The sequence below is a fragment of the Elephantulus edwardii genome, unplaced genomic scaffold, assembly GCF_000299155.1.
Source record: "Elephantulus edwardii isolate Elephantulus edwardi_28Jun2011 unplaced genomic scaffold, EleEdw1.0 scaffold00381, whole genome shotgun sequence".
In the NCBI taxonomy this organism is placed as follows: Eukaryota; Metazoa; Chordata; class Mammalia; order Macroscelidea; family Macroscelididae; genus Elephantulus; species Elephantulus edwardii.
This window is the reverse complement of record NW_006400131.1, coordinates 886,620-912,131: the sequence shown is the minus strand read 5'-3', so window position 1 is coordinate 912,131 and position 25,512 is coordinate 886,620. Positions and strand designations below refer to the sequence as shown.

The window sequence follows — 25,512 nt, the reverse complement described above, 5'->3', positions numbered from 1 at the left end:
TAATAATGCTTTCTAAATTATCATTGCCAAACATTTAAAAATAAATAAAAACAAAACTCATAGACAACACAGCAAAAAACAGAGATCCCAAGGCTTTTGCTTGCTCATGACTGCTAAGAGCTAGCTAGAGGGCTAGAGGTTGCAGGGTCAAGGTTAAATGAATACTGCAGGTCTTCCACTAGCTTAGTTGCTCTGGAAAACATGTCTAACAAAAGGCTACTTTGGAGCTATCTTTATTCCTTACAGAATAATAAAGCTAATGGCAATGGCTTCCATCAGAGGTGGGGACCTTGACATTTGCCTTTACACTTTGAAATCATTCTTGCCATGCCGTCTTCAGAAAGCATATTTCTTCAGCTCTTTTGTCTAAAAAAGTACTTTTATAGAATGAAACAACAACTTATAATATTCACTAATTAACACCATTGCTTTCTAATTCAATTTATACAGTTAGCATAAATTTTGGGTAGCACATCATATTAAAGTTGGTCCAGGAGCTCCACAGGAAAAACATGAGACAGTATCTTCTATGAAGATTCATTATACCAGAAAGCTAAAGAAGGATCTCCATGAATCACAATCAACTCAGCAGTGGTGGGACAGTGAGTAGGTCTTCATTCACCAGACAGGAGTGGTTCAGGGGAAGGATCCTCTCCTTGTATGGGGAAGATGTGAGTTCAATCCTGCCCAATGCATGTTAGGCAGAATCATCATCCATTTGTCAGCTGAAACATGCATTTTGCTACAACGATGCAGGTTTCAGTACAGCTGCCAGCCTAAGATGAACTAGGAACAAAGATCTGCTGATCTTCTAAAAACCAGCTACTAAAACCCAGATATTTTCTCCTCAAAGCTATGATTTTACAAGTAGGATTTATCATTCACTTATATGTTAATTCACTTATTCAATACATTTCAATTACATATTCACAGTGTTCTGTGCACCAAAGATTTCAAAGTACTTTATATGCATTCAATAGTCCACGAATATGAACTTAGAAAATTGCCAGTGTTTACTTTCATCTCTGACTTCTAATGTCATTTAATGACTACCATTGAGTTTCCAAGTAAGACATGACTCTTTGATTATATATGTCGTAACAGACATCTCCAAAATATTGAAGAGCAATGATGTCAGCCTAGAGACTAAGGTGCACCTGATCCAGATCATGGTGTGTTTGTTCTCCTGACAGTCCATCATATATTCAATACACATGGTTCAAAGTCAGGAAAGGAATTCATCAGGGATGCATCCTATCTCCATACCTATTCAATCTATATGCAGAATAGATCATTTGGGAGGCTGGAGGTCATGAGGAGGAATGTGGCATCAGAATTGGAAGAAGTCTCATCAACAACCTGCGTTATGCAGATGACACACCCTTGTTTGCCAAAATGGAAGAGGACCTGATACATTTCTTGCAGCAGTCAGAAATCAAAAGGTGAATTGCACTGGGAAAATCTGCCAGGGACCTTTCCAGAGTCCTGAAGAACAATGATGTCAGTCTAGAGATCAAGGTGCACCTAATCTAAGCCATGGTCTTATCAGTTACTTGCTATGCATCAGAGAGCTGGATAATGCCTAAGAACAATAGAAGAGGAATTCATGCATTTGAGTTGTGGTGCTGGAAAAGAGTATTGAACATACCACATTCTGCCAAGAGAACAAAAATGTCTGTCCTAGAAGGAGTGAACCCAAGTTGCTCCTTGGCGGCAAGGATGTTGAAGCTCTCTGTCTCACATACTTTTGGCATATTGCCTGGAGGGACCAGTGTTTGGGAAAGGACATGATGCTTGGAAGGGTGGAGGGACAGGAAGACCTTGGATAAGATGGATTGATGTAGTAACTGGGGTACTGGAGGTAGATGTGCTGGAGGCAAGATGATTGGCTCGAGACAGAGCAGGATTAACAGCTATTGTACATAAGGTTGCTAAGTGCCGCAGTTGACATCATGGCACATAACAAATACAACCTTTATAAATGTAAAAGAATGCTAAACAAATACTCCCAGATATCCTAAAGCACACTAAGTGTAATTATATAGTTATATTAATGTTTATGTGTATACTGAAAAATAGCACCTGTTTGTCATTACCTTCAATAATTTTCAGGAATCAGTACATGCTTTATATTGGACATTACTCAAGTGGATTTATGCACTACAGGATATTATTTTGCATTATTATTTATTGTGATGGACTAGGGAATGGAAATGAATAATTCATACTATAACCATTGTCATTTCTACATTTGTTTAAATAACTAAGAGAGTAAATATTCTTCTTGTTGTTATTGATAATGATGATGTTGTTATTATGTACTGTCGAGTCGCTTGTGACTCATAGCAACTCTATGTACAACAGTCCTAAGCCCTGCTCTACCCTGTGCCAATCTGTCTCCAGCACATCCACCTGATTACCCCAGTCACTGAATCAATCCACCTCATAGAGGGTCTTCCTCTCCTGCGCTGTCCCTCCACCCTCCCAAGCATAATGTCCCTCTCCAAGGACTGGTCTCTCCTTGTAACATGTCCAAAGTATGTCAGATGAAGACTCAGAATCCTTGTCTCCAAGGAGTAACCTGGTTTAACCCTCTCCGGGATGAACCTGTTTGTTTTCTTAGCAGGCCATGGTATATTCAATACTCTTCTCTAGAACCACAGTTCAAAGGCATCAATTCTCCTTCTATCCTCCCCAGTCATTGTCCAACTTTCTGATGCATAACAAGTGATTGCAAAGACAATGGCCTGTATCAGGCACACCTTAGTCTCCAGAGTGACATCATTGCTCTTCAGTACTTTAAAGAGGTCTCTAACAACAGACTTTCCCATCACAATACGTCTTTTAATTTCCTGGTTGCTGGTGCCAAGAGTGCTGACTGTGGAGACAAGCAAACTAAAGCTGTGAGCAATCTCAATCTCTTCACCATCCATCCTGATGCTGCCAATTGGTCCAGTGGTGAGAATTTTTGTCTTCTTGACATTGAGCCTCAATCCATATTGGAGGCTGCAGTCCTTGACCCTCTGCAGCAAGCGCTTCAGGTCCTCCTCAGTTTCAGCAAGCAGGGTTCTATCATCTGCATATCACAGCTTGTTGATAGATCTTCCACCAATCCTGATGCCACACTTCTCCTCATAGAGCCCAGCCTCCTGGATAATTTTTCTGCATACAGGTTGAAAAGGTATGGAGATTGGACACATCCCAGGTGTACACCCTTCCCAACTTTGAACCATGCATTGTTCCCTTGCTCTGTTCTGACTACTTTCTGTGGTCCAAGGATAGGTTTCTCATTAGCACTATCAAGTGTTTTGGGATTCCCATTCTTCTTTATTATGATCCACACAGTCAAACGTCTTTGCATAATCAATGAAACACAGACATTCCTCTGGTAGTCCCTGCTTTCAGCTGAGATCATCTAACATCAGTACAATATCTCTAATACCACGGCGCCTTCTAAACCCAGCCTGGACTTCTGGCAGTTCTCTGCCAATGGTCTATTCCAATCGTTTCTGGAAAATCTTCAGCAGAAACTTGCTTGCATGTGAAATCAATGATATTGTTCTATAGTTTCCACACTCTGTTGGGTCACCTTTCTTTGGGATGGGAACAAATATAGATCTCTTCCAGTCAGTTGGCCAAGTGGTTGTTCTCCAGATTTCTTGGCACAACTCGGTGAGCATGTCCAGGGCAGCATCTGTTAGTTCTACATCAATTGGTATACTATCCATTTCTGGGGGCTGATTTTTTGCTCTTTCCTTCTAAGTAGCTTGAACTTCTTTCTTAATCACCATAGGCTCTTGCTCATTTCATGAAATTTTTCTATGTCTGCCAATTCCTTTCAATACAGTGGCTCAGTATATTCTTTCCATCTTCTTTTAATACTTCCTGGATCATTTCATATCTGCCTAAAGCAACTTTGATTATAACAACTCAAGGTTTGAATTTTTTCTTCAGTTCCTTGAGCTTAAGAAATCCTGAGCAAGTTTGGCCCTTTTTATTTTCTCTTGCACATTTCATTGTAATATTTTACTTTGTCATCCCGCATTGTCCTTTTGAAATCTTCTGTTCAGCTCTTTAGTATCTTGAATTCTTGCTTCTGCTTTGGCTTCTCTGCACTCCAGTGCAATATTCAGAGTATCTTCTGACATCTGTTTTGGTCTTTTCTTCCTCCTCTGTCTTTGTCATGACCTTTTACACTCTTTCAGGATGATACTTTTGATATCCTTCCACAACTCATCTGGTCTTCACTTATTAGTGTTCAAGGCCTCAAATCTGTTCCTGAGATGGTTCTGAAATTCAGGTGCGATAGACTCAAGGTCATATTTAAGATTTGGTTTAATTTTCCTTAGCCTCAGCTTGAACTTGCATATGAGTAGTTTTGGTGGTCTTTTCCACAATCAGCTCCTGGCCTAGTTTTCACAGCTGATATTGACCTTCTCCAGCAGTTCTTTCCACAGATGCAATCAATCTGATTCCTATGCATACCATCAGGTGAAATCCATGTGTATAACCTGCATTTATGTTTCTTAAAAAACATATTTGCAATGAATAAATCATTGATTGTTCAGAATTCAATCATTCTCTCTCCAGCTCCATTTCTGTCACTGAGTCCGTGTTTTCCAACTACTGATTCTCCTCTGTTCCTAACTTTTGCATTCCAGTCACCCATTATTATTCATACATCTTGATTGCATGTTCAATTGATCTCCGACAGTAAAAGTTGGTAGAAATCTTCTCTCTCCTCTTCTTTGGCTCTGGTGGTTGGTGCATATATCTGAATGATAGTGGTATTCATTGGACTTCCTTGTATGTGTACGGATATTATCCTGTCACTCACAATATTGTATTTCAAGATGGATCTAGAAATTACTTTTTAAACTATGAAAGCAACCCCATTTTTCCTCACCTTTTCATCTCCAGAGTAATAAAAAAAATATTCTTTTTGGCTAACCTCCCCATTCTAATTAGTCTTTAATTATCAAATCCAGAGAAGATTGGTGTGATATTACACTTTCATAAGGCACGTATTATTGTGCCTATTAAGGGACTAATACAAAGTATCAGTGACATATTAAATGGATGCAAGCCTAGGTGGTAGTGGTGGTGTTGATGATTGCCATCGAGTTGAGCACGACTCATAGCGACTCCATGAACAAAAGACCTAATGCCTTTGCATAACTATCATCATTTCTCCAAGTTCATAGAGTTTCCAGAGGCATGTGGTTTAGGAAGTGGATGCCACTCCTGCTTCCAAACCTCCTTTACAACTCGGAGCTCCACTAAACACGGTCCACGCTGGGAAACCATTCTGGTATTTGATAACCTCAATGGCACAAGGTTCAGCATCGCAGAAAACCCAGTTTATTTCATACTGCACATTGACAAAGAGTGATGTACAAAGTGGAAGGCTGTTCCTCCAGATCTAGCAGCACTCGTCTCATTTAGCATTGGTTAAGTATTGTCAAGTTGAATACGGCTGAGAGTAAGCTTTGCACAAAAGACCTGAACTCTGTCCTATAACTAATATAATTTCTGTACATCTATAGAGTCTAGAGAGTTTGTAGTTTCCAGAGGAATTTAGTTTAGCAAATGGATGCCCCTCCTGCTTCCTAGCATAAATCAATCTGGAAGTTCATGCAAACATTGTACATGACTGATAACCATTATTGTATTTGACAAAACTATGGAACAGTGTACATCACAGCAACACCAAGTTGTTCGGTTCAGCAAATAGACAAAAGATTGCTGTGTCACTTAAGGCCTAAGTATCTGACATAAAATGGGTACAAAAGTATCAACTCCTGGTGCTTCCCTGGCCCTGTAAATCTCCTATATATGGTCTTCCCTGGAAGAAATGCCATTTAACAATGTCAACTTGTGTTTTAAAGACTAAGACTTTTGACTCTTTGCAATTAGCCAGTTTGGGAACATGGACCTTTGTATAGAACAACTCAAAAAGGCACTCAAGAAAAGGATTTGGAGGGATGTCTCCTCTGAGTTCGGCAAGCTCAGATAGAGCCCAAGCTCTGCAGAATGGCTGGTGAGAGGCATTGTCAACTGCCTTCATTCCCATGGTCTCCCTGGGGCAAGCTGACCAACGCAAGTGCTGCACGTGCCACAAAATCCACAGTAAACTCTCATGAATACATCTACAAACTCTTTGGACACTATCTTTTGGTAACGTGAACACCAACTACACCTAGGAAACATGTCGTGCTGCTCTCAGAGTGATAAAGATGTTCAACAGAGAGTCCAACATCTACTGTATTAGATGATCTGACTAGGGTTTGCTGAAACATGACAACAAAAGGCATACTTCACAGAGATTTGATGAAAGGAAAAGAAATCAAGATTTTATATCATTTTAATTAGCTAAAAAGGTTTATTATTCATTATTATTATTTCTTGTAGTAATTCCACTGAGAAGGCAGCTATCACTATGCTCAAATTAACAGCACTATCATCATCACTATCACTTGGACCAGGAAGCAGTCCTCACAACAGAGCAGGGAAACACGGCATGGTTCAAAATCAGGAAAGAAGTATGTCCGGGATGCATCCTGTCTCCATACATTTTCAATTTATATGCAGAACTGATCATTCAGAAGGCTGGGCTTTATGAGGAGGAATGTGGCATCAGAATTGGAGGAAGACTTGTCAACAATCTATATTATACAGATAACACAACCTTGCTTGCTGAAACTGAGAAGGATCAAAGCACTTGCTGCAGAAGGTCAAGGATTACAGTCTTATGTATGGATTGAAGCTCAACACCAAGAAGACAAAGATTCTCACCACTGGACCAATTGGCAGCACCATGATGGATGGAGAAGATATTGAGGTTGTTAACAGTTACAGCTTGCTCGGCTCCACAATCAACACTCTGGGCACCAGCAGTCAGGAAATCAAAGACAAATTACATTAGGTAAATCTGCTGCCAGTGACCATTCCAGAATACAGAGAAGCAATGATGTCAGTCTAAAGACTAAGATGTGTCTGATCCAGGTCATTGTCTTCACAATATGCATCAAAGAGCTGGACACTGAGTACGGATGACAGAAGAATTGATGCCTTTGAGTTGTGGTGCGGGAGAAGGATCTTTAACATACAATGGACCACCAAGAAAACAAATAAGTCTGTCTTAGAGAGGGTAAAACCAAGTTTCTCCTTGGAGGCTAGGATTTTGCAGTTCCATCTCACAGACTTTAGGCTTGTGGCCAGGAATGACCAATCCCTGGAGAAGGGTGTCATGCCCCAAAAGGTAGAAGAACAGCAAAGGAGAGGAAGATCCTGGGTAAGATGGATTGATACAGTAAGTAGAGCAATGGGGGAAGGTGTGTTGGAGTCAGTGAGACTGGCTCAGAATAGGGCAGGCTTCAGAGATGTTGTACATAGGATCACTGTAAGTTGCAGGTGACTCAACAGCACATAACAGCAACAACATCACCATCACCAAAGAATAGGCATTGTATTCGTCTTCTCAAACTTTAAGATCTCTGCCCACCATCTTGGCATGTCCTGGCCTTCATTTTTAAAGGTTAGTATATTACAATGTACCTTGATAAAGTTACATTTAAAAGGTGCAATACCACTGCTGTAATTTTTCTTGGAAAACAAAAATTGTTAGAGATCGTTGTTTATGGAAAAGAACAGCATGACATTGAACTACTAAGAGTCCAAGACTTCAGGAGGCAGATCTGGGTTAGACAGAGATTCTCCCAAAAAATAAGCTGTGCATCAGGTTGGTTATTATTCCTCCTGACAACCAGGGTGGTTCAAATGGTTAACAGATTCAATTGCTAACCAAAAGTTTCAAATCCAACTCAAAAGAAAGGGCTGGCAATGCACTTCTGAAAAATCAGTGAATGAAACGTCCTTTGTGGTTCAGTCTACTCCAACACATCTAAGGCAGCCACAAGGCAGAATCAACTTGACAGCAATTATTGTTTTTCTCTCCAATCTTAATGACATCATGAATGGAAATAGCCTAAAGATGATATTACTTTGTTTGAATAAAGTAAAGAAGACTTGTAAAGCACTTGTCGAAAAACATTTAGACTATATCCTTGAATAGGGATTATACATCAAAATTAAGAAACAAAAATCTTCACATTAAAATACAAAGGTAATGACAGATGGAGAGAAGAAAGTTGTCAAGGATTTCATTTTGTTTGCATTCACAATTAATATAGATTTGTTATCATTATGGGCCATCATGTCAGAACTGATTCATAGCTGACCTTCCAATAGGTTTTCAGAGGCTGTAAATCACAAGAGAGGAAACTATCCTTTATCCCATGGAGCAGTTGGTGGATTTGAACTGACGGTCTTTACAACTAAGCCATCAGAGCTCCCACACCTAAGGTCAGCAGCAATAAAGAAATCAAAAGATGCGTTGCATTGGGCAAATGTGCTTTCAAGTACCTGTTAAGTGCTAAAGAGCAAGGATGTCAGTTTAAAGACTAAGCTGTGTTTGCCCCAAGCCATGACATTTTCAGTTGCCTCATACACTTATGAAATTTGAGCACAAGAAAAAGGAGAATTGATGTCTTTGCATTGTGGTATTGGCAGAGAGTACTGAATATCCCACAAAGAACAAACAAATGTCTAAAGAACAAACAAATCTTTCTTGGAGGAAATGCATTTGGTTTGGAGGAAAAAGACAACATGAATCAAAAGTTGAAGGATAGCAAAAAAGATGAAGACTCTCAACAAAATATATTGGGACGTGACTGCATTAACGGGGTTGAACATGGTAGAGATCATGAGGACAGCGTAGGGTAGAACAAGCTTCCAATCTGTTGTTCACAGGGTCACTTAGTTGTAGCCAACTACACAACACCTCACATCAATGCCTTTAAGGTTTTGTTAATTTATTAAATAGGATAAAATGTATATATCTTGTAGTATTGTTGTAAGGGATTGTTTTTTAACCTGAAATTGTAGTATCTAGGACATAACATATAAAAAAACTGTCCATACTGGTTGTTTAATAATAGAAAATACAACATAACATTTTGCATTTATCAAACACATATAAATTGTACAACCTAGAATGCACCATAATGTAAACTGAAATAATATATCAAAAGAGCTTCATGGATGCACTAAATATGCATGACACTAGTAACGGTAGGAAAAGCATGCAGTAGAAGACATATAAGAGAATTCTTTTACTTTTCAGCACAATTTTTATCTAAGTGTAAGTTCCTATTAAAAAATAGTCTATTTTTTAAAAAATAGAAAATCAAAGCATGATGAGAAGGGTTTAAGTCATTAATTGGTTCAGTGGATGTGAAGCAACTTTCAAATACTGTACAGCTATTTTAGCAAATGTAACATAATAATTCCAAATGCTGGAAAATAGTTTAAAAAGCTTATATATTTTTTACTTTTTTAAAAAAAAATTCATTCCCATTTTTCCCTAGAATGTGTTCCATATTTGTTAAGATTTGATTTTCCTGTCCTTTTTTAAATCCATCTACTTTATTATTTTTATGCAGCCTTCATTTGCTCATTTTGGACCTCACCTGTACCCACCCCAACATGAACAGCAGTAATGATGTGAGGGCATATATCTAAGTGGAACTTGGCAGATAACAGGATAGTTAATACTGGCGATGCTGAGAGTGGCTGAGCAGATGGGAGTCATGCATATGTTTTTCCAAGAGCAGATGGGGTGGGGATGAGGAAGAACAATTGGGTCAGAAATGCAGGAAGGGAGAGAAGACTGAAATATAATCAGCCAAACAGTCAATGTATACAACACTGAGCTTTGCCAAGGCCAGGTGTTTACACAAAGGGCAGACTAGGAAGAAGCCTGGGCCCTGGCCTGGACAAGGGAGGCATGAGTGGAAGTTTTTCTGTGCACACAAAATTGAAGACAACAGCAAAAACCCAGTAATTAAGAGAAATACTAGCTTACCACAATATTTTTTTTTAAAAAAAAAAAAAGAAAAGAAAAGAAAAATTCAGTCTAAAAACTCACGATGAAAAATATCAAAATCTTAGGTAAAGACCAACCTCTGAAGCTGGACATAAATTAATCACCTTACTTGCCTCACCCTAATTCCCCTCAACAGATATACTTTCATTTAAACTTTTTATGTCTTCCTCACAACTTTTCCCATTTTCTAAAACCTACTGGATTGAAGTGCTACTTGTCCTGCTCACTGAGATCATGTTGATGACCCTTGACATTTTTGGCTGGAGGAGCATTCACTTGCTTCCACCTGAGCAAAAGCCTAGAGGGGTGGCTTGAGTGCTAAGTGCGAGCAGCTGTACGCAACTCTCAGGGGCTTGGAGCACTATGGCGAATCACTTGGATGTCAAATCTACATAATAGAACAGTTTTAGGGGGTGGCAAAAAGTAGGCAACAAAGACGACAGATCTAATACTCTTGTCTTTATTAATATTCTTGTTTGGCTCTGAATGATCAACTAACATCACAAATTCCAACACAAAATATCTCATTTTCATGAAAACATCAACATAATAAAAAATTTCCAGCTCCATTTATCAGTCATACACATATACAGAAAACACCTACAATTTTGAACATTGTAAAGGAAACCAAGTTGTTTCAGGTTCACTCTCTTATGTCAAATGTGACAGACAAGAACATTTTTGCAATCAACAGAGCCCCATTGCTTTACCAGCTCCGTAAATCACAGTGCAGCATCCAAGAGATGAACTGCTGAGACCAGTGCCCCTCGTACCAACAGAAAACTTGGGAAATAAGAGCCTTAAACCAATCCTAAGGGACTAGGAGGCTTTAGTGTTAGGATCAGAGCAAACATCCAGATGCAGGACCATTAGCAGAAGTCACCTTAGGAAATTTCCACTCACATATGCCCACACAGCTCTATTTTTCCAAAAGTAAGCAGGAGACATAGACATAAATGAATCAATCCTCCAACTCAATAGAGCCCCCTCCAGAGTCCTGCCCACATAAGAAATCCCTTTCCCATGTTGGTTGAGAGAGAGAGAAACAAAGATCCCAATAGCATGAATCTCCTTAAAGAGAAAAAGAAAAGACTCTAGGATTTTTACACCACACACTATGTCAATATACTAGCAGTTAGATACAAATTTGGATAAGAAACACCTTTATTTAAAATCTGGTATATCACTTGCAGGAAACAATAGAATACATATAAAATTCCAAAGGAAAAGGATGATTGAGAATGCCGTGTGATAAACATATTCCAAGCCGAAGAGGTAACTCGTGGTTGCTGTGATGCTGAACACTGTGACAGTGATGTGCCAATCGTGGTAATGGACATCCATGGAGGACACTGTTGGCTGGAGCTTCCCGACTAAATCAAGCCTGGAAGCAGGAGCGGCATCTACTTCCAAAATGGCTTGCCTCCGGAAACTCTTCGTATGAACAGTGCTCAGTCCTCTATGACTCGACGGCATTAAACAACAACAACATTTGACCAAAGTCATGTTGACTATTGTTCAAAATTTTAGGAATCTAATACTTATGTGAGAGAAAAAAAATCATATTAACTGAAAAGCTGGCCGTTCACTCTTACCAGCCTTTTCAAAGGAGAAGGGAGAGGCACTCTGCCTTTGTACCTCTTTCTTTGCCCTATCAGGTCATTTATAGGGTCACTATGAGTCATCCTGGACTCCAGTGTGCATACCAACAGCAGCAATCAGGTTGATATGGGTTGGAACTGACTTGATAACAACATATTTTTTTAATTCATTTTTTGTCAAGACATAGTTACCTATCACCAGTATCTTACTAATTAATGCTAATATGGGTCTAAGCAGAGTCAAGGTAATGAAACCTTGCATCTAAATAGAAGAAATTTACCATAATTTTGAAGAAAAGACTCCTAAAAAGGAACAAAGCACCCCAAAAGTGTATGTTTTGACAGACCACTTGGCTCTTGAAAAAGAAAATAAAAATATCCTCTCTACATGAGGCTCAAACAATAATAAAACTTTCCGTGGACATCAGGAAATGACTTAATGGAACTAGGAAGAAATGTGATCATCATCATTAAGATCAGGATTCTCAAATCCCAGCACATGGACTAATGGATGGAAAGTGGCAGAACAAAACGGACAAAGGAATTTATTCGATGGGCCAGAGAAAGTAAATTCAAGATAGAAAGAATGTCAGCTGGCTGGGCATTCTATTAATAGAAGGTAAAAATAAGGGTTTGTCCCTGGATAAACTAGCTAGTGTTCTCCTGTCCCTAAGAATCAGCCTGAAGGCCAATATACATACAGAAGTAAACTTGTTATGGGGAGTGAATAATGGAAAGGGGATTGGGAGAACAGGCTTCATAGTACACATGGATCTGAAAATCCATAACTTCACAGAAAAAGAAGTCAGGCTATGGTTCAGTGGGCCACCATTACTTATGTTAATAAGCAAATACACTGCATAATCCTCTCTAGTGAAGATATTGACTACAGTAGAAAACAGTTCTTCTGATAAAATTGGATAGTATAGCATTTTATCTTGTTTCCTTTGTACCAACCCCTGTATTAGAACATTAAGAATATGGCACTCAATCTAAATACCATCATTATCTGATAACCAGCTTATGTTCCACTCTAACGCACCCAGAAGGTCAATACCCGGTTAAATAAATGTGCAAAATAGTAACAATGGATAGAAAAATGCTCCTACTCTCTCCTATTTGAAGCAATACAGTAATTGATAAGAATAGTATAGAAACTCTATTTAGGTTGCTGCTTTTTTCTTTCTAGGATTCCCCTTTCCCCTTTGGTTCAAAATCATACCATTTTTATCTCTTGCAAATTACAGATTGTGCAAATGATTAGAATTCAAATACAAAAGTCCAATGGTTTTAATCCATCCAGTGCCACTGTAAGGGGCAAGCAAAGGCATCTGTTTCCATTCAGGTTAAAGCCAAGAAAACCCCATGAAGCAGTTCTATTCTGTAATAGATGGAGTTGTCAGGAATTGAAGTCAGTTTCATGGTAATGAGTCTGAGGAGTTTTTGTTCAGGGCTTGTTTTGTTTTGTTGGTTCTGGATTAATTTTTATTATCTGTCAATCTTAATATCATTTGCAAAATGCCAACACTGACATACTGTTGGTAGAAGGAGCCTTGCCATAAATCTAGTCTATAGCTAGATATTTCAAACACCACAAAGGAAAGTCATCCATTTTTTTAAAAAGATAGGGGAAGGGGCAAGAGGCAGATCTCTGGATGACTGGCTATACCAAGTTTAGGTAAGGTTGACTGTCCAAAGGAAGACAGACAAGACTCCAGTTCACTGGAGACAGGAAGCTTAGATTATAGTAATACCAAACCAAAACCCACTCAGAGTGACTACACCAGGTTTCTGAGACTATAAATCTTAAAGGAGGGGATTGTTCATCTTTCTCCCAAAGAGCAGCTGGTGGATTTTCAAATCCATTGGCTTTTCATTTCACAACCCAAAGCTTAATGCACTACCTTAAATATTGAGAAATATAATAAAATATTTTATTATTTGATAACTGGCCTGATCCTAAGTCCACTCAACAGTCTGATAGGAGTTACCTAGCTAATTTAAGCACTTGGGAGAAAAGAAGCAATCATATATCTGTTTCAAGTAAGCAAGCCACCACACGCATTTGGACTCACATGCAGTGTTGGCCCTTAAACTGGAGATCTCAGCCAGTCATGACAGAAAAATGGGCCTCTTCCTTCCTAAGTCTTCCCACCCATAGCAATGGCCTCACTTCCTCAGTGATACCAGCTACATGACAACTGAGACTCTCTGGAGCTTGGGCTCCCCCTAGACCAGACATGATGGAGCCAATCACATCCAGACTCCCATCTCTGTCTTAAGCCCCAAGAACCATCAGGCAATTACAGAATAGGAAACTGATCGTAGTACACTAAACATACTTCCTACAGACATTCTGGCACAATATACTGAAGGAGTTCACCTTTTTTTAGAATGTTAGTAACTTTCAGCATAAATAAAGACAAAGGCACAAATAGACTTTCAAGCTAAAGGACATTCAGGAAAGACTGCTCTTGTTATATGTCATCAAGTCAGAAATTAATTACAGCTGACCCCCCCAGTGAATTTTTCAGAAGCTGTAAATCTCATGAAGAAGCACAATCATTTTTTTTTCTCCTGAGGAGTAGCTAGTGAATTTGAGATGTTTGTCTTTGGGTTGGCCACATAACTCCTAACCCACTAGGCCACCAGAATTTCCTCAGAAAAGATTGTTGTTGTTGTGTACCGTCGAATCAGAACCAACCCATAGCTGACCTTCCAGTGGGTTTTCAGAGGCAGCAAATTGCACAGGAGGAGATTGTCCATCCTTTTCTCATACCTTTGGGATTTAAGCGCAGCTTATTACCAAAAGGCCACCAGAGTTCCCTCAGAAAATGTTAACAAGACATATATCAAAATAAGATAAGCAACTAGTACCTGCAACTAATGGAATTACAGGTGACCTTTTGCTTGATTTTTGTCTCTTTCCAAATTCTCTACCATAATCCATTTCATTTGTTTCATTTAAAAATATCTCATTTTACTCTGAAGGTATCTGGAGTTAAGTAAGACTTAATTCCATCTTACAAGCAAAAAATCACCAGGTTTATACTGGCCATGTGAGTAACCAGTGGCTATTTTCCCTTGACTGTCTTGGTCTTAAAAGATAATGTCCTTCATCATAGGAAACGTCTCAATCCTGATCAAACTAGGATCCTACTGTGCTACTCCTGGACCATTATGTGCTGACATGACAATGTCTTTCTAACTTTCCCTTCCTACTGCCCTTCCCTGGGTAAATCAAGCATTCACCACCAGCAGACACATGTAACAAAATCTCAACAAGAGGAAGCAAATTCACATCAGAACATCATTCAGTCTCCCCTTTGCACCACTAAAAACAGCTGCCACAAGTCATACTGATTCACGGCGACCTCTTCAGGGTAGAGCTGTGCTCCACAGGGTACTCCATGGCTGGTCGCCAGGACTTTCTCCTGAAGCTCCTCTGCTGGGACCCTGTGGTTAGCAGTCAAGCACATGAAACATTTGTACCCCTTGGGCCAATAGATATTCTATAACTAAGTGGGATTTCTTTTTTATGAGAAGTATTATACCCATTGACCACATGTAAATAAAATAATTTCTCCGACTTCTTTGAGTTGTTAATGAGTTCTAAGCTGGTTTTCTAATGTATCTTCATCAAGTAAAGTTTATTACATGACTCACATTTCACATGTAATATTGCAGATCAATTCATTTCCTTTCTTCTCAATTAACTTTTCAAAGGAATGTAAGTTATTTTTCCAAACATTATTAGATTGTTTCTTACCATCACCTCAAATGGAATATAATATGGAATTGTTGTGGCTCATGTTGGGGAAGTAGGCACTGAAAGGAGAAAGCACTGGCCTGGGATTTAAAGAACACAAGCCATGTACCATGTGTGAATCAAACCATTGTGACAATTTATAAAAATCTAAAAACATATACATTCCCTAACACTCAAGCTAGATAAAATAGACTTTACTTATTTTTTAAAGTGCAGATTATGCTCTACAAAGTTCTTAAAACAGCTATTAATTGACCAATTGAATGTTTAGAGGAAAATATACTATTAAAGAGCAATTAATAAATGCAAAGGAGAAATGAAAGTGCTAACCCAGTAGTTTCTGTCTACTTGATTGCTGACCATCAAAATATACCATAGTCGTACACAATTATACTTCTCTAGGTTGACATCTTTAAGTCTAACATGTTACTGTGTACTGGATGAAATTAATAATTTTATTTATGTAAACTCAAAATGATATTACAATCATGGTCAATAATCTCTGTAATTCTATGAAAAAATACCACCATTCTTCCTCTTGTTGACATAGCAGTTAAAGGGAGCTGCACTAGTGTCCTATGTGATAAATCTGACTATTAGAAAATTACTTCCTTCATAAATATTATTTCTTTAGTTCTAGCTGGTCTGTTAATTTTTGCTCATCTACACAATTGCTTAATAAGTACATGAGATCACACACAGATACATACACAGAGACAAACACACCAATGTGAAGTATAACGCCTAGACAAACAAGTATGGCACACTCTGGATTTGGACTCTAAGTGGGGAAAATCAGAATTCTTTATATGTATCTCCACAAGGAATTACTAACCAACGTATACATAGAGGGCATGCTGTGCAAAAAGAAGCATACACAGGCACACATTCAGAGACAACTCTAGTTTGATTCAGCTTCCAGTTCTAGGACTCTAGCTAATTTACAAGGCTGCTCTAGGAACAACACAATTTTAGAGACATAATTAAGTTTATGGCATTAGCTTTTGTTCAGGAAGATATAACACATCCCCACCATTCAATATAATCCAAAATTGACAATCTGGGCATGTTGCTGGTTAGTTTTGTTCTTTATTTCAGCTCACAAGGTGTGTTTCCATTGGACCCTGCCAGAAACTTTCTCAGAAGTCAAGGAGAAGGTTACAGCACAGCAGCCCTTGAGAAAAGCTTGTGAATCCTACTTGGAAACCAGCCTGTGCAGTCAGATGGTGTGGTTTTCAGACATGTCTAATATACTAGTTGAATTAAAGACCAACTCCAGATAGGATGTTGCTGACCTCATCAGCTCCATCTCGTCATCCTGATTGATCGAGGAGATGGGTCTATAGTTAATGTGGCACAGAACATGGAGGGGTTAGTCATTAGAGCACATAGCTTTGTCTTTGGAAGGTAACTTCTTGCTTGGCTAGGTTATGGAAGCTAAGGAGTGACGTCAAGATGTTGTCGGGCCAGAATTTGCAGATAACCATAGAACTCTTCTCCTCCATCAGGCATGGATTTAGCCTCCTTTAGTTCCTGCAGTGACACAGGAGCCTCCAAATACCAAATAATTATCAGGCGGTCTTGGGGGAACCTCTGGGCCCTGCAATAAAGTAGACAAACTTGCTATTGGAAAGTGCTCGGGAGCAATTCAGCCCTGATCAGACAGCTCTAAAACCTGTAAACAATTTCTAGACTTTGTCTATGAACACCTTGCATAGTTTCTGATAGTGAAAAGCACGTCAGGGGTTACATTTTATCATTATCTTATTATCTTTAATTCAGCTCCCCATCTTACACACTGCTTAAAGGAATCTAGTTTAATGGTAGTTTGTTTTGTTTATAATTTTTTTCTAAAGCAAAGCCATCAAATTACTGAGGTTCCATTGCTTCACACAAACCACTTCTGAGCCCCATCTATAAAATAAGGTGGTGGTTGTTTTAAATGACCTATAAGGTATAACTCAAGCATCAGAAATAGGTGATTATGTGCATAAAATCTGACTCATGCTGATTTGCTGCATTTATCCCACTCAGCACTTAAAAATTTGAAGAGTTTATATAGCAATACCAAGTCTACCAGTTCCCAGCATGGTCATCAGGTCTCTATCTTGTCTTTCTGTCTCAGGCTTTTTCATATCTTGACCTACTTTATCTTTATTAATTATCAAGATTTAAGATACTTTCTCTACCCTATTCTATTAGGGTACATATATCATTACACTGTGATTATACAATATATCTTTCTCCCCAACAATATTCTTTGGCAATGAATCTCCTATTCCTTCCATTGTTTTCATAATGTAGTTAATCTTTATTAACTTTATTAATCTTTAGGTGTTTATTGAATTAGATTTCACTTTCTCTGATAGATTCTTACAAACAGTAACATGACACTGAGATCACTCTGTAAGAAGACACATTTTTCTGAAGTTCACGTCTTTGAAAAGCATGCTTCAGGGTAAAGAAGTATCTTGTGAGCACACGGTCCAAATTTTTGCTATATCTAGAAGAATGGTAGAATAGTGTTTATGTGATATTTTGCTTTGATAAATAAATAAAGAATAAACTCTTTCTCTGTCATCTTCTTTTTTATAAGAAACCTAACTTCTTACAAGAATCTTTGTTACTTTCATTTTTATAAAAATAAACAAACAAACAAAAGACCCATATTGAATGGGAATCCCTTTCCTGAAATCTAAGCTCCCAGAGTTACATGCCCCTACACAATAAATCTGTATATTCTGAAATACTTTAATTTCTGAATGTTTGCAATAGGACTATTCAAATAAAGGATGTATTGTTTTAAATATACCTCTTATTTTTTATCTAAGTCTATTTAAATTAGCTAGTACATTGTAAAAATATGTTCAATAACTAAATTAATATATAGGAAAATTTTCTATGAATAAAGCAAATTGAAACATTTATGTTTTGTCTTTACTTACTAAAAGTCTGACAGTGATTAATATTTCAAGAATAAAGAGCTATATCTGATTGACATCTGGTTAATACTCAAAGTACCTCATCCTACGGAGAAACAGATTCAGTTCTGTTATCCAGGAGCTTACAGTCTAACTTAAACAAGACTACAGAAGCATACATGCAATAGTGGTCATCCTCACCACTGAACATCAGATAGATAGATTGAAGGTAAAGGAAAAATTACAGGGCAAAGGATGACATTTAAGAAAGGAGAAGAAAGAGGTAAATTGTTTCTTTGCACTCATCTTCGGAAAGATTCATGGAAGATGTGTGATTATAAGTGTCCTTATAATTCTAGAAGAGTAAATTGTTTGGTGCCTGAAAGAAAGAGCAAATTTTTTCCTGGTATAAGACCTGACGTGACTGAGCACAATGAACCAGGTAAGGATGATTAAGTCATGGGCCCAGGAAGATTTTATACAGAGAGAGTAACAGAATGAGAAATACAGTTTGGAACCTTCATGTATAGGCCAGAAACTCAGATGAGGTTGTAGGTCTCCTTTTCTCTTAATCTAAAATAGGCTGACACAGAATACTCACAAGTAAAAAAGTAACCTAAATATCCCATCCAACATTTTGATAAAAGTCTCTGTGGACTTTATATTGAGGAGACAACCTTCGGGAACCCTTTTAGGATTTCTAATAGCAAAAAAAGACCAACGAAATAGAAAAACTGACTTGACAGCCAGCATCCATTCCACTTCTATCTACAGACTCCGATTGGTTTTTGTTTTATTGTTTGTTTGCTTTCATGCTCATTTGTTTATTTTCTCTGACTGGTATGGCGACCTGATTGTATCTACTTGATTGTTCAGCTTTCTTTTTCTCTCCATCCACAAAGAAAAGCAAGCTTTTTGAGAGCAAGTTGACTTCCTGTCCTCAGTTCCAGTTGTAATATGGTTTACTGAACAACAATCATACGTCTCTCTGTCTTTCCCTGATTGCCATCAAGTCAGAACTCACTTACAATTGACCCTTTATTAGGTTTCTGAGACTGTAAATCACATGGAAGATGGTCCATCTTTCTCCTGTTGAGCCACTGTGGATTCAGTCAGATGGGTGCAGGTCTCTGTGGACAACACCACCAGAGCTCCCTGAAGAACACCATGGGGTATGATATTGCTGCTGATGAAGGGTCCAGGTAATATGGTCACAGTGAGAGCAAGAAAAATAAGAACAGAGTCCCAAACATTGGGTTTTACTTTGTCTTGCCTTATTTAATATTGATTGTTATATCTAATACTTGCAGGAATTTCAAGAATTTTTGAAGGTTCTTAGCTCACCAAATGATGCCCAATTACAACAATGACTCAACTCATCTCATCTATAGCATAATGAAAATATAAGTTCAAGGATACCTTGATTTTAAATAATATTGTTTATTTTAAAAATATCCATGTTCTTCATATGTTATTTGATTTGTTTTGTCATACTGCATTTTCAGCTGAAAGCTATATGAAATCTAGTCTCACTCATTGCAAATTTCAACATTTGTTTTCCTATTGAAAAGCAATCCTAGAAAAGCAATAGTTAAATGTCCCACTGCATACTCAAAGGTCAGAAGTTCAAACCCACAATGAAAGAAAGATATTGAAGTCTACTTCATTGACAATTAAACCCTGGAAACTCTACAGTGCAATTTCATTTTTACTATAGGCTTGCTAAGAATTAGAATTAACGAGTAGTAATGGCTTGTTGGTTTCTTTAGTTTGTGTTTTTATTTTCCTTGTTGATAGGCACCATTTCTTTCAAACAGGAGAAAATTTGGGGTATTTATTTTATATAAATACAGATCCTAAGCTGAGCTCTGCAGAGTTGCATGGCTCATGGAGATTCTCAGTGGGAAGTCAGTATCTGACAACTAACCTCGTAATAGTTATTCCTTATTTCTAATATAGAGCAGGAACGTAGTACATTTGCCTGCAACATGCAAATAGACAGTTCCCATTCATCAGTGCCAGAGACTCATGGGATCTAGGCCACCTGCTGTGTGACCCCTCATGGTTCTTTTTCACATATCAGGAAAGGCATGAAGTTCCAATGACACATGCTAGTTCATCTATTGTGGTTTTATCTTTTGCTTCGTTCAAAGCCTTGCTTTGTTTTTAATATGTAAGCATTGACTCACAAGATAGGGTGAAGGGCTTTGACAAAATTCCCAAGCTTCTAAAATCAATTATTTCAAAGAGAAGTTAAGGGGTTTATTTGTTTCTGCAAAATATACCAGGCCACTTATCATCTTTTGCCATGTTTTTTTTATCATTGTGGCATCACAACAAGGCCTCAGGCCAGGAACCAAAGAGGGAATACATAACCACCCAGACTGAGAATCTGTCTATAGCACACCGCCCTATGACTACCTATCATATATCTTTAATTATTTTCAACAAATCAAATTAAAATCACATCCATTTCCTGTGTTCTATAAATGATGTATGTGCATTCATGCATTCTACTGATACTCCCAGGTTTTGTCTCCATTTTTTTCCAAGATAAGCATGTCTTGACTCCAATTTCTTGTTGACAAATGGTTTGGGGAAATGAATCCCAAGAGAACTCAGTCTCTGCCCATAGTTGCAATCCCAGCCGGGGACATGCCCTAAAAATTCCATAAACAACAAACTAAAGAATCTACTCAAGGGGCCAAAAGTCCCAGGGATCCTCAGACTTTTTCACCTCCTTCTAGTCTAGTTTTTCAGGGACTCTGATAAACACACTGGTTGATACAACTATGCAGCAAATGGACCAGTAAGTATAAACAGCTGTACTTACATGTGTCTGGCTTGAGCTGACTGTTAGTGATGCCAAAATATTGTGGGTTTTCGATGACAGGGATCTTGGTCATTCCAATAATGACAGCATCGGGGCCGCCCTCTGAAGAAGATGGAGTGTTACTCCCATTGGAGATGTGGTGAAGTGGGCTGGCTGAATCGTCATCATTGCTGATAACTGAGGCTGGGCCTGGAGTTTGGGGGGAAAAAAACAAAAACCAACAAACATGTATATATATTTCTGTATCTCCTGCTGTAATTTTTAAATACTTTTCATTGACTTATAATTCACGTACATAAAATTCACCCATCAACAACAACAACAGAGTTTAGTATATTCATAGAATTGCATAGCCATCTTCACAATCTGGCTTTAGAAGATTCTCATCACCTCATTTAGCAGTCCTGATGATTAAAGTTGCAGGCTCTGGTGGCCTAGTGGTAAAAAGTTTCACTGCCATCCTGAAGGCATTTGCTTTGAATCCACCATGGGGAGAATATGGGTAATCTCCTGTGAGATTAAACTGCCTCTGAAAACCTACTGGAGGGTCAGCTATGGGTCAGTTCCAATTTGATGGTATTCAACAACAATCAATCACAAGACAGAGGGAGTTCTGGTGTCCTAATGGTTAAGGAGTCATGCTGCCATCCCAAATGACTTAATGACACATAACAACAACCACCCCTGAAAGGTCAACAGTTCAAACCCAGCCACTCCACAGGTGATAGATCTGGCAGTCTGTTATAAACATGAAATTAAAACTATTTCAGTTTTGGAAAAACTGTGAGGCAATTCTACTGTGTCTATGGGGTCACTATGAGTCAAGATCAACTTGATAGCAAGGAGTGTGAGTTAGAAACATTGTAATATTCACATACATGTTTCTGTGCGGACATTAAAATTTCAGTTCTCTAAAAAAATGCATTTCTCTTGGGTGGAATTTCTGAGTCATATGGTAGCTCTATATATAACTTGTTGAGGAACTGCCAACTGTTTTCCAAAGTGTCTGAGCCATTTTATATTCCCATCAGCAGTGTACGAGACTTCCAATTTCTCTACATCCTTCCCCTGTAATTTTATATGCACCCTTCCTCTCTGTTCTCTGGATGCCTTTACAGCATGCCATCACTAAAACTCACAGCACAATTCTAGAATTCCTGTTTCACCAGAAGATATATTAAAAATCAGAATATTTTAGTTCTTTTCCCTATTCTGGTCAACTCACCATATTCCAACCTCTACATTCATTTACACTCTAAAGTGTGCAAAACAATATCTGCTTTTATTGATGAGCTAGAAATGAGGCCAGTGTTATTAAAATGCATTAGAAATTTAAATAGACTTTAAAAATATGAGTCATTACCAAATATTCTTAAATGAACTTAAATCAGTGGATCAGTGGACCAGAAATCCTTCTTATTTTATATTCTGTGAGTGCCAACATCACTTTTGCTTACAAAATGCTTTCATAATGACAATGGAATGAAAAATCAGCCCTATCAAAGCAAAATTCCCTGATGTGCCATTATCAGTTAGCCATAATACCATCTATAGAATCTTTACAGGATGTCTTTATAGTAGAACGATAAACAAAGCATATTTTACTCTTTTTTAATTGTGATTTTAATGAAAGTTACAGAAAAGTTGGATTTTTATTCATTCATTTTTAACAGCAGTTTGCAGCTTAGATATTCAGCTGTGTATACACAGGGATCTGTACAATTATGGTCAGATTAAGGCATGTGAGGGTCCTAATAACTAACAATTTGTTATTAAATTGCTTCTCTGCTTACTCAAACATTCAAATGTGATATGAGTTCTATACGTACATACACACATTTGTCTCCTAGTTATCCTTGATGTAACTTCTATCTAAAAATGACAATGAGCTCAACCCAACTCATTGTTGTCAAGTTAGACCTGACTCATAGCTGACCCTCCAGTGGGTTTTTAGAGGTCACAATCACAGGAAAGGGAGAAGAGTGCCCATCTTCCTTCTGTGGAGTAGCTGGTAGATTCGAGTCACTTGCCTTTGGATTGACACTGAAACTCTTTGTCCACTAACCACCAGAGCTCCTACAGGGTAATTGAATGGAAAGTGGCATATATTATTTTAGCAGAATGAGATTGACTAAATTATAATTTTTAATGATGCAAAGTCCAAAGATTACTATTTATATTTTCTGGAACAACAATAGTCTGTATATTCTATAACAAAGGAGATGAATCAATGAACCTAGCTGTTTCAACAATCACTGTAAAATTCTACTTTACTTTGAACAGCTCATACTTTATTTTTATACTTGTTTTATAAAATATTAATAATGCAAAAGAAGATATGTCCCAAACCTTAATAATCAGAAAACAAATATTATAATCAAGTATTATACTGTATTTTTTTAAAAAGAGTTCTGATCAACTGTCCAAGAGAGCCACTGAGTAAGGAAAGGAGTTTTAATTACATGTGAGGAGAACTTAGGGGACAGATAGCAGCAAATTGTTAAAGACATAGAGGCTTTGTAAGCTAAACAACCTTGAGTGTGGACACCGCATGACTCTGCACAGACTTTAGCTTCCGGCCTGCACATTCTTAGCCCTGGAGAGTATACATTTCAAAGTCCTGCTAGTTCCCTTCCCCTGTGATTCTCGCTTTTCAATGTGTCTGGTCTGTGTGGCATCTATGGGTCACTGCTTTTGGGCACCTGTTTTGTTGATGGCGTGAGCACATGCTAACTTCACTTATTGCCTTTACATATTGTCTACTGCACTTTATCTAAACATTTCATTCATTAAACACTAAATTCACACGATTTATAAACAATAGTGTATCTAGAAACATAAATATTTATGCTAAAATTTCAAGATAATTAAGATCCTGATAGCTGATGGTAGTCACTTCATGCATAGCAGGGAGACAAAACCCCTAAATGTATGTACCTCACATTTTCTGAAACATAGAAAAGCATATAGAAAGTGTATCAAGATTGGAGAAAGACTCATTAATAATCTAATAGTCAGATATCACACCCTCGCTTGCTAAAAGCAAACAGGTCTTAATGTACTTCCTGATGCATAGAGTGACATCCACTTCCTAAACAATATGCCTCCAGAAACTCTATGAACTTTCATAAAAGTTGATAGTTATAGAAAGGCTTCAGGCCTTCTGTTCATAGGGTCGCTATGAGTCATACTTGACTTGAAGGCAATCAATAACAACAAAGACTAACGCCTTCAGTATGCATTATATGTCAGCATAGAGAAAATTCTTACAACTAGACCGTAAATAACATCATGATAAACAGAAAGAACAGAGAAAAGTTCTGGAAATTTTCAAGGATTTTATTATACTTGAATCTACAATCTACATCCATTGAAATAGCAATCAAGAATCAAACAGTGTACTGAATTAGGCAAATAATTATGATTCAAAAGACTTCTATAAAGTATTCAAAACAAAGATATCTATTTGAGGACACAAGGAACCCTGCCCAAGCCATGATAGTTTCAATTATCTGATATATGTGTGAAAGCTAGTCAATAAGGAAGATTGAAGAATTGGCACCTTTGGATGAATGAGAAAGATTAACTATATTATGGATTGACAAAATAATGAACAAATCTATCTTGGAAGTAGTATAATCAGAATTCTCTTTGGAAGCAAAGATGATGAGGCTTTGCCTCATGAACTGTAGACACGTTGTCAGGAGGCAACATGTCCTGGGAAGGGGACATCATGCTTCATAAAATAGAGGGCCAATGAAAAAAGAGAAAGGTCCTCAGTGAGATGGACTGACACAGTCACTGCAACAGTGGACTCAAACATAGTAAAAGCTATGAGAATGGTAGGGTTGGGCAACATTTGTTCTGTTGTGTATGTTGTTGATAAGTGTCCTCAGGTCCAGGACAACTCATAGCCATCCTATGAAAGACAGAGTTGAACTCTGTCCTATCCTGAGACATCCTTATCATCCAAGACACACCTGAGTCTATTGCCACAGACAAAGGGTTAATCCTTCCTAATCAGCCCATCAGGATTGTTTCAAGTTAGAATTTTAAACAATTGGATGGTACCTAACAGCAACAACAGTTAATGGACACCAGGTTCTATTGAAGAAGTCTTCTGTCAGCAGGTACTGGAAGAAGACAGGAAGGAGATTAAGATAAGGAGGGAAAGACAAAAGAGAGATTGGTAAGTAAGCAGAATCAAAATAAGAGCTAAGCTGAGTGCAGACTAAGAAAGAATTAGGCTGAACTTCTACTCCTGCTAATCAGAATGCTAGCCTTTCTAAGGAGAGAAATGAAACCGTTCTGTTTCCATAGATTTACAACCTCAGAAACCCTATGACACATTTCTGTTCTGTCCTATAGGATATACTGTGAGTCCGAATTAACTCAACAGCACTCAAAGCTCACACTCACAGTACTGGAGTTGGTTCCTACTC

The 25,512-nt window shown here is 38.0% G+C and overlaps 1 protein-coding gene across 4 annotated transcripts in view; it reads right to left on the bottom strand.

Annotated features, from left to right (window-relative positions):
* NTRK2 (neurotrophic tyrosine kinase, receptor, type 2) overlaps positions 1–25,512 on the bottom strand; it is a 709,069-nt gene that overhangs the window by 334,242 nt on the left and 349,315 nt on the right. For 2 of the 4 annotated variants that reach the window (XM_006902203.1, XM_006902204.1), the window contains 2 exons: positions 21,071–21,259; positions 16,888–16,916 (listed from right to left, as the gene is read on the bottom strand). In XM_006902203.1, the coding sequence (XP_006902265.1) occupies positions 16,888–16,916; positions 21,071–21,259 (218 nt within the window). Of the gene's footprint in view, positions 1–16,887; positions 16,917–21,070; positions 21,260–25,512 lie in introns of those variants that run through there. The other 2 variants (XM_006902202.1, XM_006902201.1) reach the window with 1 other exon arrangement.